The sequence below is a fragment of the Condylostylus longicornis genome, unplaced genomic scaffold (assembly GCF_029603195.1).
Source record: "Condylostylus longicornis isolate FDR11 unplaced genomic scaffold, ASM2960319v2 ptg000048l, whole genome shotgun sequence".
NCBI lineage: Eukaryota > Metazoa > Arthropoda > Insecta > Diptera > Dolichopodidae > Condylostylus > Condylostylus longicornis.
Window position 1 is genome coordinate 10,264,898 of NW_026578017.1, and position 17,749 is coordinate 10,282,646.

General features: G+C 22.6%; 1 protein-coding gene across 1 annotated transcript in view; it reads right to left on the reverse strand.

The window, feature by feature from the left end:
* Window positions 1-7,327: 7,327 nt before the first annotated feature.
* The window catches only part of LOC129610908 (putative mediator of RNA polymerase II transcription subunit 26), a 70,577-nt gene continuing 60,155 nt past the window's right edge, over window positions 7,328-17,749 (reverse strand). Inside the window, exons 3-5 of the mRNA XM_055523706.1 lie at window positions 8,726-8,964; window positions 8,090-8,634; window positions 7,328-8,014 (exon numbers count right to left, since the gene is read on the reverse strand). Coding sequence (XP_055379681.1) covers window positions 7,608-8,014; window positions 8,090-8,634; window positions 8,726-8,964 — 1,191 coding nt within the window. The 3' untranslated portion in view covers window positions 7,328-7,607. The remainder of the gene's footprint in view (window positions 8,015-8,089; window positions 8,635-8,725; window positions 8,965-17,749) is intronic.

A 17,749-nucleotide genomic window follows, 5' to 3' on the forward strand; every position in this document is an offset into this window, starting at 1 on the left:
TATTTAAAAAAAAAATAAAGTTTATTGTATAAAATTTATATATAAAAATTATATATAAAAGAAAAAGAAAAACACGCCCAAGTCTTATGAAACAATTTTTGTATAAAAAAAATGAAAAAAAAAGTAAATAAAATAAAACTATAAACGATTTAAAAACAAAAAATACAAAAAAAAATTTTTTTTTTTTAAATCAGTTATGAAAGGATAAAACATTTAAAATTAAAAAAAAAAAATCACAAAGTTTATTAGCAAACAACAAAAAAATTTCTAGAAAAAAAAATTAATTTAATTAATAATTTCTAATTTCTAAAAACATGAAAACCAAACACATAAACTCTTTTTTCTTAAAATGCAATTTGACTTTTTCAAGAAAAACAATAAAAAAAAAATCGTAAAATATTTTTTTATAAAAATCATTTTTTTTTACAACTTTGCATTAAATTCTCAGATATCTACATAGTACTTACATACTGATAATATAAAAAGGGACCGATTACTCTGTTACTTAAAATTTTTAATCCTGTAAACACGATTTCATTCACTTCATTAATGAATTAATTTAAAAAAAAAAATTTGAATTAATTTAATTAAATTGAAATTTTGCTCTTCCCCAATTCGAAATCACATACTTATGTCAAATTTAAATGTATTTTTATTCGAGAAATAAATAATTGCGCTAAATGGTAAAGTTTTAAAAATAAAATAATTAAATAAAATATTGCAAAATGTATTTTAATTATGAGACAATGTAAGAAGTTTTGACAAACCTTTGTTTCAAAGTTTTGATCATGGCACATTTTGTATTCAAGACGGAATTTGTTTTAAAATAATTACTGTTTTGTAAGCAATTAATCGTTCTAACTTCTAAAAATAAACAAATGTGTCATAATAAGTTTAAAAAACCCGAAAACGTCTTTTACTCCTTACCAAAGTCGAATTTTGTACTCGTAAAGTATTCTATACAGTTACTGCAAATTTTAAATACCTATATTTCAAATGAAATAAGTTTTAAATTTCAAACTCATATTAAGGTGCTTTTAATTTTCTTGAACTCTTCCGCTTTTATATACTAAATACTTTCCTAAAACAGTATGAGGTCTCTGCGTTTAAAATTTCATTAAATTCACAAATATTTATCTAAAATAAAATTTCAATTATTTAAAAACAAAAAATTACACTTTTTTACTTTTAAAATAAGAACAATATAAGAAATATAAATAACTTTGTATAAGCAAAAAAAAAATGAAAAAAAAAATTATTTCATTTTATTTTTATATTAAAATCTAAATAGAAAATCTAATTAAGGACAAATTATTGCATTATTATATAATTAAATAAAAATAATAAAAAAAAAATACAATTGAAAACTTGGTAAGTTTTTACAGTTTTTCTTTCTTTGTATGTATTGTACGCAAGCTACTTAATTAAAAGAAAAACATTCAAATATAATTTAGAAAAATTTATGAAAGAAAAAATTACAAATGAAAAATAAAATAAAATAAAATAAAAATTTTATTTAATTATAATTTTGTTTCTTTTTTTTTCTATTTTTGTCATTTTAAATAAGTATAAATAATGTTTAATAGCTTTTATAAATAAAAATATTAAAGAAAAAATAAAAATTAAATCAAATCAAGTAATAAATTAAATTTTAATAATGATTTTAGAATCGCTTTTATAGCTAAATTAAAAATATATAAATGTACATATATACAGGTTATATATAAATATATTTAAAATAAAATAGAAAAAAAATTAACGGCATTAAAAAAAAAATTACATAAATAAAATTTTTGTGAGAAGAGAAATGTATAAATTTAGACCGTCCGCTTTTAAATTAATTTGCGCGAAATTTTACAGAATTGTTGTCTTTCTTTTTAATTTTTTTTTTTTTTAAATATAAATATTAAATGCAATCATGTAATAAAAATTTATTAATAAAAAAAAAAAAGCAAAAATATTAAAATAATTGTAATGCCTCTTTAAAACGAAGGTTTCTTACAGCCATCTTTCATAAAAAAAAATCAAAAATAAAGATTCAAGAATTTATTCTTGCTTTTCCAATATATGTACGCTTTTTTATGTGCATAAGACGTTTAAGAAGAACACAACATTATAATTCTACAATCAAAATTTCTATTCTATTAGTAATGCAATAAGATTTAATATCACCTTCTCCTATAAATATGCAATAAATTTATTGTCAGATAAGAAATGAATAGAATATTTTGAGTGAAGGTGCAAAATACCTTTAACATTAATATTGTTATTTAATATTACTTTGTCTTTCTAATCTTCCTTAACTTTATACTATTGCATTCATTACATTCATTATTGGGAAAAGAAACTGCATTTTATTCAAATATAGAATAAAAATTATGAAAAATCTATATTTCAAATCGATAAAGTTTTTAATAAAAAAATGTACTCACAAAAATTTTTAACAATAAATAAAATATTTAAATTTTTTATATGAACAATGGCTGTAAAAATTATTTAAAAAACAAAAATTTTAGCATTTAATTGACACACACCCACATACACACATAGATACACAAACAAGCATTTTAAAGTTTCAACCAACAAAACAAAATATTTTAACTTATAAAATTTCTTTTGCTTGAATTTGCTGCTACTATTCAATAAAGATATAAAAATTATCATTAAGTGGTCTATATACAAATACATTATATATAATTTAAGAATGTAAATCTTCAAGATCTTTATCACATTATGAGAAAACATTAAAAATGAATTTTTATTTAATAATTTTTTCAATAATATCCTAATAAAATATATTTTATATTATCAAGTGCAGTTCCTTATTGCGACCATAGCTTTTACAAATCCCATTTAGTTACGAAAAATTATAATTCTGGTGCAGCATGGATACTTAAACTCTGTTAAAATATGTAGATTCATATTAAGTGTTGAATAAACTACTGTCGTAATGAGGTGCATTTTTTTTTTGTAAATATCCGTGATATTCGATATAATTTGTGTTTCTTAAATTTTTCCCTATTTTACTTAATAAAAAAGGATTAATATAATTAAATGCAAGACAATTTGGTAACCTAAAATTCATTTGTTCAAATATAACAAAAAGCGAAAAAGTTATTTCATGGTTGATTGAAAGAAGATTATCTTGAAGAACCTACGTTATATTATTAAAGATATATGCAACCCAATTAAACAAATTGGTATTAATATTAATTATCTGTATATTGATTGTCAATAATAATTTTTTCAATATTAAAATTATTATTAAAAATAAAAATGCTTACAATATTAAAAAATTTTAAATAACCAAAAACAATAGTTTTTAAACTATTTTGAACAAAATTTCAATTTGTATTAAAACAATTTAACAATTTCCAGGAAAAACAAAATTGCAGGAAAATATTTAAAAAGGAAAACATAATTAAAATCTTTATAATTAATAAGAAAAAAGCAAAAATAGAATACAATAGTAATGATGAAAATATGTTTAGAAAAATAAATGTTTAGAAATTTACCCTTCCCTTCTCCAATATATTGAAAGGATAAAAATTTATAAAAATATTCAAAATAAAATGAAACAAAAATGCTAACTATAAAATTTTAAAAAATTTACAATTGAGAAACTAAAAATTAAAAAAAAGAAACCAACTACGGTTTTCCTTCAACGAATTGTTCAAGTATAATTTTTAAAAACTCTATTTAATTTTCAAGGCAACTGTGAGGCAAGCTGAATTATAAAAGGATTTTGTAATTTTTAATATGGTGAATTCATTTTGAAAATTTTATGCTGAAATGTTGCGTTTTCTATTGAATGAAGGATTATTTAATTAAAAGTGCTATTATAGGCCTATATTATTTTAAATAGTTAAAATTTTTATTATTTTGTATTGATTACTTGAGCTACCAATCATACTTAGTTTACAAATTTTTCTTGAGCACTTCTTAAATCAATCCATAATCAATCACAATGTTTAAAAATTCTCATCCTTTATCAACATAATCAATCCTTTAAATTTTGATCTTAACCAGAAAAATATTGTGTGTGCCTCACAGTTTCTATATAATATTTAAACAAATTTATACATGTGTATATATATTTGTATATACCTGTAGTATTATTCTTGAACATCCTTCAAAAAAAAAAAAAATACTAAAAAAAACACGAACAAAGTATTGTGTGATATGTGATTGTCTTCTTAGAAATAAAAATAAAGTAAATTGAATTAAAAATAAAAATATTTACATAGAATAATGTTGATAAAAAAAAATAAAATTAATTAATTGTTGTACTGAAAGCTTTCATTTAATTCTATAAAAAACAAAAATTAGAAAGTTATTAAAACAAAAAAAAAATCGAAAACTGTTTTTAAATGAAAATTTTTTTTCTTTCTGTTAACTTTATTCTAGATTCTAAAAAAAAACTTTTGTTATCCTTTTAATAAATTCACAAACATTATTAAATTTATTACTGCATATAATAACAAAAAAAAAAAAAAAAACAAAATATAAAAAATAAAATTTTAACCAGCGTGCTATTTTCATTGTTTTATCCTCAATCAAAAATTTTAATTAAAAAAAAAAACAAAAAAATTAAATAAAGAAAAAACCAAAAATTTTGTAACAAAGAAAAAATATAAAATAAATAAAAAAGTATATTTACATAATAATACCGTTAATTGTATATTAAATTTAAATTCTTTAAAGAAAAAAAGAAAAAAAAATAACAAATCCAAAAATTGTTAATGTCGAACAGTTTTTCGATAACAGTATCTAAATAGAACACACTGATAAAGAAATATATAAAAAATAGGAAAAAATTAAAAAAAAAATAAAAATAATTAATAAAATTGGCAAAAAGAAAAATTAATAGATAACAAATGAAATTCACTTTATATAAAAAATATAAAGAACAAAAAAAAAAATAAATGTATGCAAACCCAATAAACAAAAAAAAAAAAAAATAATTTCAAAAAAAAAAATTTAAAATTGCTATAAAAAATTGTATGAATCCCCTAAATGGTGTGAAATAAAGAAAAAAATGAAAAATTTATTTAATGCGTTTCTTTTTCTAGTCCTTGTTATATTAATTGCTTATCCTATAAGGATACATGTGAATATAGAACAATGATTACCATCGAATATTGGGTATTTTGGAAAGTACAATTCCAAATAGATTCAAGGTAAGGTGTAGGCTGCTTATACTTTATTACTTTAGGCTGCTTATACATAACGTACACCATTTTTGGCAATTTATTTTTTGTGTGAAAAAAATGTATTCCAAAACTCACACCCATATTTTTTCACACTAACCATTTTTATGTGATACGTTATTATAACAATATGTATACATTACAGTTTTCAGAATATAATCAATTTCTATCACATTATGTGGTGCACTTTAGAAAATAAAAAGGATTATTCTACAACATAAAAAATCTAGAAAAATTGGTGCATATAATTTCTTAAGAAATTAAATAAGTACTCGTATATCTGTTGCAATACAAATTCTAAATCAAATTACATAAGTTCAATATTATACAAATTTTAAATTTGATTAATTAACATATAATAACAAGTAACCTACAAGCTTAATCTAATCCAAATAGCAGTATAGTATAGTAGATGTGAAAATAAATCGTAATGGAAAACAAATATGACTACTTACACTTAATAAAGAATTACCTTAATTTTTAAGTATTACAATCAAGATTCATCTTATAGACCGAATTTTGTTAAATTTAATATGATATAGGCATTAGTTAATTTGTCATTATATTAGTTTGTTAAAATATAGACAATCAAGTAATAAAATACGGAGACAATAGGTCACACATTTTTATTTTATTAGAACGAAAAATAAATAATTAAAAAATTTTACTACTTACATATTTCTCGTTTAACATATTTAAAATTCCTTTAAATGCCATGTATGTCAAATTATTATGAAGGTTATATGAATTATTAAAATTATAGAAAATGAATTATACAAAAACACAAATTTTTTTTATTATGCATTATTTATTTAAATTTGTTCTGCTTTATTTTTCATAAATGTTTTATATAATTTAATTCTGTTTTTATTTTTTACAATTCTTTATTAGCAATATAGATAGTAATCGTATGTGATTAATTCAATTCACTTTCATTATGTCTTTATAATTTTAACAATGGCTTATATTTAGAATAAAATTATTATTTTTTTTTTCTAATATCTTAAATAAAATTAAAAACAAAAATATTAATGATATACATATTAATATTTAAAATTAAAACCAAAAAAAAATAAAAAAGTGATTTAAATTATTTTATAAAATTTTATCTGTTTTTAAAATACAATAATATTTTTTCACTTTAATTTTTTTTTTAATTGTAAAATATTAATAATTTAAATTAATTAACATTATTATCATTTATATTATATTTTATATTGCAAATTTTATATTTATTACATAATAATTATATTAAACTAGCTTTATCAGTAATATTTTAATTTCTACAAAAAAATACTCATAATTAACGCATTTTTTCTCTCACACTCATATTGTTTTTTATCCTAAAATTAATTTACAAAACAAACGACAACACTATATAATTTTTAGTATCACATTCAACTTCTGAACAACAACGACATGAAAAGGAGGGCATCGTCTCGATCATTTTTTTATCGATCTATGTATATGTATATATATAAAAAAATTATTACGTAGGCACAAAATTATTAAATTTTACATTAAATAAAATAATATAAACATTAATATATATGTGTATATGCGTATGTGTATGTATATTTATTATAATATTAGTTAGTTTATTAATTATTGTTGGTTTGTTAAATATTTCTTATTGTTTCAAGCTTATTTTGTTTTTGGCTTATTAAAAAATTAATTCAAAAATTTACCATGTAGGTAAAAACTTCTGTAATATCTTTATCACCTCACTTTATATTGCGATTAATTAATTTTTGAATGGCTCTTTGCAAGTGAAACAATAAAAATTAACAAATTAATAATTAAATTTTCAGTCAGTAATATTAAAGAATATACATATAAAATAAACATATACACGCATATATATACATGCAATGGAATTTGCTTAAGTTTGAAATAGTGGTTTAATCTAGAAAATTTCAAAAGAAATGTAGCTTGTATAACAATTTCAAAAATCCTACAAATTTACTATTGATAATTTTTAATTTGTTAAAACACTATTCGATTTGAACCAGAAAAAAAAAATACTACATACAAATTTTATTCTCCAATTTCCTTTAATTCTAAATTGAATTGAATTTTTTTTTACAATCCTTAAGCAAATCCAAACTCTACATATTTTTAATATAAGAATAAAATTGTGTCTTTTTTTTTATTATCAAATCATTTAAAATATTTTTACGTTTTTTTTGTTATTTAATTATAAAATTTATTAAATTTGTAAATTAAACATAAAATGTTAAATAATTAAATTGAAATAGAACTTCCTTTTTAATGATGATATTAATAATAATTAATCGTAATAATAATTAGTATAAAACTTATACAATACAGTAGACTATAACTTTGTAAAAAAAAATATGAAAAGTACAACTAAAAATACAAAATTAAAATAAAATTCTAACTGGAGGAAGCTGGCGTCAGGTCACTTGTTGTATTATTATTACTATTATTACTATTATTATTGGAACGTGCACCACCTGGTACTACAACTACAACTGGAACTGTTACTAATGAATCATTTCTAATACCAGTTGTAATTGTAAGTGATGGCGGTGGTGGTGGTGGTGCTGCAGTTGATGTTTGTAATTGTGATGATGATTCAATTCCAGATGTTGTTGCTGCTTTTTGATTTGGAAATAATACTGAATATGCTGGTGGCGGATCTAATTCATCATAGTTTGGTGGTGTTATATTATTTTGATTACGTGATGGTTGTACATCTGTTGAATCTTGAATTGATGGACTACCAACAATTGTACTAGCAGTAATATGAGATTCATTTTTATTATTACGGCAACAACATTCTACAAATTAAAAATATTACATATTACATACAATATTTGTATACAAATTTATAATTTTTAATATTAAAAATTTACCCCATAATCCACATATTAATAATGCACCACCACATAAAAGCATTCCTAACATTAAATAACCCCATGGTCCATATTTTGATAAATCACCAGTTAATGTACTTTTTGATGAATTTTTTCTTGTTGTTGTTGTTGAAGTTGTTGTTACTGTAGATTTTTTATCCTTATCATTATCACTACTATTTGTATTAAATTCATTTTCACCGTTTTGATGAAATGGTCTATTTTCATTTAATATTAGAGGTCTACCATCATGATATTCTTTTTCTGTACCATCATCGTCAAATGTATCACCGAATTCAGATGATGGAGATGATGCTCCAGTTGAAAATGATGTTGAAATATCACCGAATGCATGATGCATCCATAACATTAACTGTTGCTCCCATTCATTGTCAAATATTACCGTTGATGATGGTAATATTGGTGTTGAATGTAATTTTTCACACATTTTTTTATCTTCGTCATCATCATATAAATTACCATTTGGGCAATGTCGTATATTATCACAGATTAAATCTTTTGATATGCAAAATAAGGGAGCGCCACTAAAAAATTTTATATATTTTTTGTAATATTAGTTTTTTTTATTTAAAAATAAAAGTGAATTTTATATAAATTTAAAGATTAAAAATTTACCCTAATGTTAAACAAGGAAATTTATTTAATTTATTGCATCCATCTCCTTTACCCAAAGCGGTTATCATTAATTTCGAATGTATTGAATTAAGATTATGCTCCCAATGAATTTTAATATGACCTTCAAAAAATTTTACTGGCCAATTTATTTCATTACCATTATTCGCTTCATCTCTTTCCATTTCACAAGGATCAATTTGCCAAAGCGCTTGTTGATAGTTGTAATCGTTATTGCTATACTGTAAAGAAAAATAATTTAAATAATATATTAGTAAACGATACAAATTTTTATTTAAAGAGTTAAAAAATTTCTCTGAAAAACTTATTTTGATCATAGTTAAAAGAAGAAGTAAGTGGTTTATAAGTTTTAATTCGTTTCTGACTTTGCTTTAGCATGTTAAAAATTTGTTAGTAATATGTTTAAAAAGTAAGAAAGAAATTTTAATAAAATATGTTCTTAATTTTTTTCCATCTCATCGAAAAATGTAATATCAATATTCGTTCATTCACAAGTGATTTCCAAAAGCTAGAACTTTTCTATAAAATCACGTACTTTGCAAGTCACTTACAACTACAAATGAATACATTTCATTCATAAAACGGCATTAATATTAAATTGAGTTCAAGAGCATTTTAGAATTTTAAAGCACAACAAGATGAGCGTTAAGTTTATTTTTTGTAATTAAATATTCCAAAATATTTTGACAAAAAGCTCGCAGAGTAAATATGTTACACAAGAAGCAAATTTTTGTTTTTTTTCCGGCATGAAAATGTACAGTATTTATTACACGTTATAATAACAAGTTGCCATAAAACAGTTCCATAATATTAATTATACATAAATTGTCTACGTTTTCATATTTACTTAAATTTCACAGACTGTATTTCGTTTGTTTTTACCTAGATAGGTAAATAATTACTTTTAAAGTACGTATACATACACAAACGTAAGAAGGTAAATATACATGAGTACACTTTTGGAATTATTTACCATAATATACAAACAACAGTTTTAATAGTAAATTCAGTAAATTGAAAACTGAAACCATTTTCCAAGTAGTGAACTATGAAATTAAATAAAAATGTATGTATGTATGGTTGTATACGCATTTTGAACAAATATTTAATATTCAACAATTTTTTTTAGTAAATATTTTTTAATTTTTCATGCTTTAAATTTTGAAAGAAGAAAACAAGCTTAATTGTTTGTTTCAAATTGAAAAACATAAACGATCGCTATTATAGCAATCGGTCAAATTTTGTGTGCAAGAAAATTTAAATGAGGTCAAATAGAAGTAAGATAAAAATTCTTGTGTATTTGTTTTCAAAAAAATTTTTTTTACTAATTTTATGGTGCGTACTTGCACAGTCTACAAACATAATTATTACTTTTATCACTCTTTAAAAAGTAATTGTTGTTTAACATCAATTGATATTGAAACAACGGCGTTCTTTTAAATTTAAGAATAATGAAAATTTGTTTTTTTTATTGGTTTTTTAATACCAGAGAAATTATATAATAAACTGAACAATTATGAATATGTATAAGTGATATTATTTCCATATGTATATTAATATGCCCTTTCTGATGATAAAATAAAACAAGTAGAAACGTTTCAGTCGGTATAAACCGATTGAATTATACCCTGCACCTTTCATTGTTGTATAAAGCAATTTCTTGAATCTGTGAAACTATTTTATAGAAGCTTCACGAATATGTCTGAAGCTGATACCTTTATTAGTTTTTGAAATATTTAAAATAAATTCGTTGAGTTCGTTCTTGGCACAAAAGACACAACTCGAGAAAGTTTGGTGTCGATTCCATTATTCGTTTTCAAGTAATTGTGCGATCGGAAGAACGGAAGGACATGTCTAAATCAGTCAGAATTTTACGCTGAGCAAGAATATTATATATATGTCCATACCGCAGATGACTCCTTCAAGTAGTTACAAACTCCATACTAAAGTTAATATGCCCTTCACGAAGTTGCAGGCTATAAAAATGCAATAAACATAAAATGGAGAATATACTTACAGGAAAAATTCTCAAATAAATTATGTGGACAATATTATTCATTATATACAGGGATTTTATTCCGAATTTCGAACTGGTTGGTTAAATTTCCAAAATGGGTGTCAAATCTCAATAGTTTCTGAAACACAAGGATTTTAAGAAAATTTCCTCATGTCGCTCAAGTTTTTGTTCTTATATCTTCTTTCCAAAAGAGATGAATGCCTTAAACAAACAACTTTTAGAGCTAAAAATGATATATCAAAAATATTTGCTTATTTACACGTTCTTTCGCATGATAACACATAAGCATTATTGAGTTTTAGATTTTAAATAAATGTAATATTAAGTGCTAGACTTAAGTATATTTCAAAGAAATTTTTAATAAATTTTTGTCGCACATTCCGAGATTGTTAATTTTGACAAAAACACCCTTACAGAGATACGAGTATTTGTCTAAATATTTTTAATTTTATTATTAAATGAAAATTTTCAATTACATATTCATGTACATACATATTTGTGGATTTATATACAATGTGTACACCAAATTATTTCATTAAAGAAGAAAGGCTGCAATTAATAAACAAATTTTTGTCAAAATTTGTTTGAGAATGTGCTGAAAATTTATTGGAAATGTTGGGAAACTTTTTTTTTTAAATTTGTGAAAAATAAGGTTTTTTTGAGAATATAATCTGGTTGTTGTACACAAAGGCATTGCAAATTGCCCGTATTATTAAAAAAAAAACCGATAATTATTTTCTTTACTCATTGAAATTTTTAACCTCCAGCCAATTAATGACAAAAAACAAAACCATTATTACCATTAACGCATCACTTAAAACACATCTGGTAAAATTTACAGTAGACACTTAATTAGATTTGAATAAATCTCGCTTTTATTTTTATATAATATGTATTTGCTTTTTTATTTTATTTAAGTGCAATTTGAACGCGTAATAAAATCAAAATAATTTTCATTATTATTCAAGAAACGATATTGAATTAATTACCGATTTATTTTATTTTTTATTTTATAATAATAAAATACGAAAATTTTATGATTTAATTCAAAACGGTTAACATTATTACACACACATATTTACAAATGTATATTGGGTTTAAAATCAACAACATGTTGGTTTTCTTTTTTGCGCTTTTTACGTTCAATGACCTAAAAGCAGCAAGAATACACAAATAAATCAAATTATTACAAATTATTTTTCTTTTTTATTTATTTATTGGCATTAATAATCAAAAATATTTTATAAAAGAATTTAAATTCAAAATTTTGATTAACAATATAAAGTTTGAATTCTGTTTACAGTTTGAAAACAGTGAGGAATATGAATAAAGATTCGCTTCAATAGATACTAAAAATTACAAAATATAGAAGAAAATTAAAATTCTTTTTTACACCTGCTCAATAACCATTTCAAAGAACTGCATATTGGGAAAAATTTTCTTTACAATTTAATCGTCCCTTGAAAATTTTCGATCACGGGTTTTTAGTTGTTAACTGGTCAAGAACAAATTTATATTAAACAGAATCTGCAGTTTACATTTGATTAATTTTATTTTAATGTGATGTAGAAGACGAAAACAATAATATTAAATTCTCCTAGGTATGCTTATTGATCTTATAGACGCTCAACATTAGAAAATTATAATCCTACGAAGAATTCCACTCGCAGATTCCTACGAATTATGAACTTAGCTACGATGTAGGCTTTTGATTGATAACAAATTCTTTCGTAGAGATTAGAGATTATGAATCAACAATGGTAACAGCTTTTTTCGGAGTGTCGAAATCAGTATTTTATTTCAAATAAGTTTAAATGTTGCAAAAGTGAAAAAAATTTTGTTTGAAAAAATAAAAATTCATTTGCCTTCATATTTAGCCTTAGAGAAAGAAAACAGAAAATTTTTAACTTCAGAGAAAAACGCAAAACTACTATTCTCTTTGAATTTCTTTGAACGTAATTTATGCTTAGTCTATTACGAATATTTTGATCAGAATTTTAGTAATTCGGAATTGATAACATTACATTCGTATAATTTTCCGAGTTTCAGGGCTACGAACGAAATTCATGATAGGGCTGAATATGTTCACTTCCGTAAACATAATCGTAAATGATTCAGAATATTCGGTACTTATTATCTTACATTTATTAAACTATATTTAGCTGAAAGCTAGACTAGTAATTCGAAGTAGATATCAAAAATTCAAAATAATTTCTTTAGCACAATATAAAGCTTTCGATCTTTATATAATTAAATTGATAAAATTAATTTTATAATAAAAATAAAATCTTAGATCTTTCATATTTCTATATCACTTAGATCTTTCATATCATTTACCCCAGCTTTAATAATAGAAAATAATTCTACAATGAAAATTATAGTTAACAACAATTTTAAATGTTACATAAAACTCAAATATAAACCATTAAAATAATAATGGCTACATCCCTTGTTAATGACTAAATAAAAATTGTTTTTATTTAGTTCAGGGTTAACAAAAAAAGTGACTTCGTCCTAAATAAAAAAAATTTACCTAAACTTATTTCACTGTAAACAAACACGAAATCTTCTCTATAGACGATAATATTAAAACTGCAACATTTTTTTATAATCTTAAACATAATTTTAATATTTCCAAAAGTAATCCATCACTAAATCTCGAAAACAAAGTAAATCTTTTTGAAAATATTAGATCACATCTTAAATTAGATATTCAGTTTTAATAAATTTGCTTAATTCAAATGGAATTCCATAATTTCATACTTTATATTTAAATCCAAAAAGAGCTACAAAACTGTCGGAGTTATTTAAATTCATGAATTAATTTGAAACGTGGCAAATAATTCGTGATTTAAATTTAAAAGAAAAAATATTGTACAATTTTGTTATTTTGACGTTTGAAAACATTGCAAAGTCTTAGAGTACTACCATACATAAACAAATTATCTACAGAATGAGATCGACATTGAAATTTAAATTATGTGAATGAAATTTTAACAAAACTTATAGATGCTTATATAATCATATTATGATTTTTTAGATTTTAATTTCTTTTCTAAATATTTTTTTAATAAAATGCCTAAGTTTTACTGAAGTGTTTAGTAACTAAAAATCAAATAATTTTTACACAAATTTTAAAAGTAAAATTGAAATGAATTGAATGAAAGGTTTTTTAACCTAATCAGATATTAATTTCAGAACTCTATCAACTTCGGAAGCGTGTATAATACATATAATGTTGCAGGTTTTCACATTCAGAAATGTGAGCAAGATGTTCAGTGTTAGTAATGTTTTAACACTAAAATAAATGGAAAATTCGACATTTTTTTCAAACTACGTATTAAAAAATTAAATACACCTTTTTAGAGGAGCCAACAATAAAATCCAATATATTCCTAAAACCAACTTTCCAAGCTTTTGCTTAAATTGTGTTTATTGATAATATTCATTGTGTTTCGCCCTAACCTTTAAAAATTTATTAGAAGGAAATAAGTTCTTGTAAACATAAAAGGACGATCTAAAAATTCGCCTAAACTCTTTGAAATTAAATAATTAGGCTGAAATGTATTTAAATTACATAAAATGCTGAAGTAATTTCTATAATTTCAAGAGAAAGAAATAAATCTGTCGTCTACATTTAACAAAATGTTATAGATGGTATTTTAATCTATAAGAAATTGAACTTTGCGTTATGCGTACAAATTTCTGCTAATTAAATTAAAATTTTTAAAATTTTTTTAATTTTCTGTTATTTTTTTATTCAGAATCAAATTGATTCTTAAAACTTATTCGAAAATATAAAGAGTCAAGGAACAAAAGAAGAAAACAAATCCTAAAAAAAGAAGACAAGAATAGAATGAAATCCGTACAAGAGAACAAAGCAAATTTTATTCAAATTTATAAATTTGGCAGTGGAATTTTTAATATTCGTATTTTTACAACAAAAAAATAACAAAACTAAATATTTAATAGCACTAGAATTTAAAATTTTAGTCACGTTGATTTTAATTTAATTTTTTTTTGTTTTCATTATTATAATTTTTTTTTTGTTCACTTTATTTTTGTAATATTCAAACTTTTTATTTTATAATTGATTGGGTGACGTTTAAATTTTTAATGTGTCGCGTGTATGTCGTGCGCGTATTTACACACAAAAATGACAGATAATGATAAATCATGAATTAAATTTAAAATATTTACGAAAAATTTACAAATTTTTAAAACAAGAATAATGTGGGTGTGTGTATATGTAGAAATTGTGTAAATGGGAAAGTAAAATGATTGTTAAATATACCTACTTTAGTTAAACCAATAATTTTTGGAATGTAATTATATACGAATTATTTTGTTTCAGTAAAGAAGAACATGTGTCACACTAATGGGATGATATTATAATATTGTTTTTACATTTAGAATGAGGGTGGAAAATGAATGTAACATTTCGCATAAATGCCGTATATCGCGATATATAACGGAAACTGCGCTATGCGTATGCTCATAAATAAATGAAATAGCGAATTTAGCATATGAAGAACGCGGTTAAATCAAATATTATCATAATCATAAATAAGTTACATCTTGAATAAAATGTTACAAATTACAACTAATTACTTACAATAATTTCGTAAAATTTTGAAACCCTAATGTCAAATTGTTCTTGGTAATTAAACATATCTTACTCGTATGATAGATTTAATAATCAAGAAGCGGGATAAACAACAGAGCAGATTTCTTTTAATACAGGAAATTAACAGATGTTTTAAAAAAAACTCTTCTCTCTTCATGTTCATAACCTATTCTATTTTCAATTTTTAGGAAACTTCTTTACTCATGATTCAAAGTTATATAATAATGAAGAAAAAGTATGCAAAGAATAGAAGCATAAATAGCGAAAACAAGTTCAATGTTTATTCAAAAAGAATGCAATTAATGTTTTAAGTTTTTAGGTCTACATCATTTTTTTTCTGTTATAAATTAGCAAAACTCTCATTTTAAATCTAATTTTTAAATTTAAATTGATTCTGAATAAATCGAAAACAAGAGAAAGTTTATAAAAGTCAAAATTCAAATACCTTAAAGTTGGTAGTCTTAAACAATATAATTACTTTCTTAACAGTTTTAAAATTAAATTACCGGCATGTAAAACAGACTATTAATACCATGATTTTGTGGTAAAACTGAAGCTGATGTAATCGAAAATATTCATTTTGTATTCAGATTTTCTGTTTTATTTCATTATTATTGTTTTGAGTTTCAGTTAATTGCATTTTAAATGATAAAATAAATAATAATGTCTACCAAAAATTTTCAACAAGTCTCCCATTGTTTCATATATTTTGAAAATCGGAATTTTTTAAATTAAAAAAAGAAAATTAAACAATTAAGTTCTTAATTAGAGGGTTATTACAACATTTTATTGTTTTATGATTTTTCAAATTCAAACCTGTAATTGTATAATATTCCTAAATGTATTATTAAATTTTGATTAGTTATAGTACCTAATATACCATTATTATACTGTCATTGTATAATTTGGGAAAATTTACTTTCACAAATGTTTAATGTTTTAGCAGTCATGTAACTTTATAAATCTAATATCTAAATGTGAGAAAATAAATTCATTTGATTTGAAATTTGCGAAATTAAATTTTTCATACATACATATGTAGCTATTTCTGTTTCAATTTAACATAAATATTATTAAGAATCTATTTTAAATTGGCTAACATTCCGCACACAAAAATTCAGTAAAGCATGTGCGTGGATGAAAAAGACATTGCTCATCAAATGAATCATATTTTATTTGAAGCCATCCAAAAATAATGTATTTATGGGGGATTTCAGACAATAATATTGTTTTAATGAACAACTTATTATAGGCAACAGCAAAACATTCTTTCGTGATCGTTCATAATTCAATTAAAAAAACGTGGTGTGGCCGAGGACACGATTTCCACCTATAATTCGTTGTAATAAAATATATTTTTTTTATTGATGTGATAAATCGACGAAACAAGAAGTAGAAAAACGGCTGTTTGTCAAAATGAGGCATGATTCTTTCTTTTTCGCATTTTGAATTTTTAACTTAGCCCGAAATCATAGAAAATTCCACCAAATTGCAAAATTACTCACAATTCATAATTATATTATGACAATTTTTATTTGTCTTTTAAGGTATTATAACTCATCTCACTTTTCACCCATCAAATTTCATTATAGGTTTATTTAGTTAACCATTTAGAGCTGACAGGTATAGTATGTGACATATCATTGAGAAAGTATTTCCAAGGTATTTGATATATGGTGACTCATATTGTATGTCCATATACCAAATACCATAACATTGCTGCTTTATACCTGTGTCTACTAATGCGGAGGTATACAATAGTATGAAGCAGCGCACTTTGGTACGAGACACCCTGTTTATTAGTGCTTTACTAAAATTTTATGTATGTATGCATGCATTGCTTTACTGTACTATAACTGCCAACTCTCTCTAACAAATTTTTGTGCGACTAATTTGTTGTTATTTAACTCTTACCATATACCTTAAACTAAATTTAGATTTGCTTTTCATTGTTGAAAATTCGAAATAACAACAATAATATTAAAAATATTTATTTACCTCACTATATTTTTAATTTTTAACTAAACGAAAATATTAAATGCGATTTCATTTAATTTTCCATAAACATTGAAAATGAAAGTTCCTTAAAAACAAAATTTTTTAGTTATCTTATCATGAATTAAATTTACTCCATAAATACCTACTGCTGAATTGAAATCAACACTGTTTATGATAAGCGTATAATTTGTTATTCGTCTTTCAAGTATAGAGGATGCAAAATTACAATTTAAAATTTCAGATTTCTAGAAAGTGTAAGTGAAGTGAATTAATTTAAAATTTTATAGCAAAGCATAATCACATCACACTTTATTGCTAACAAGGTATATTGTGTAACTTTTTTGTTGAAATACTCGATTAGATT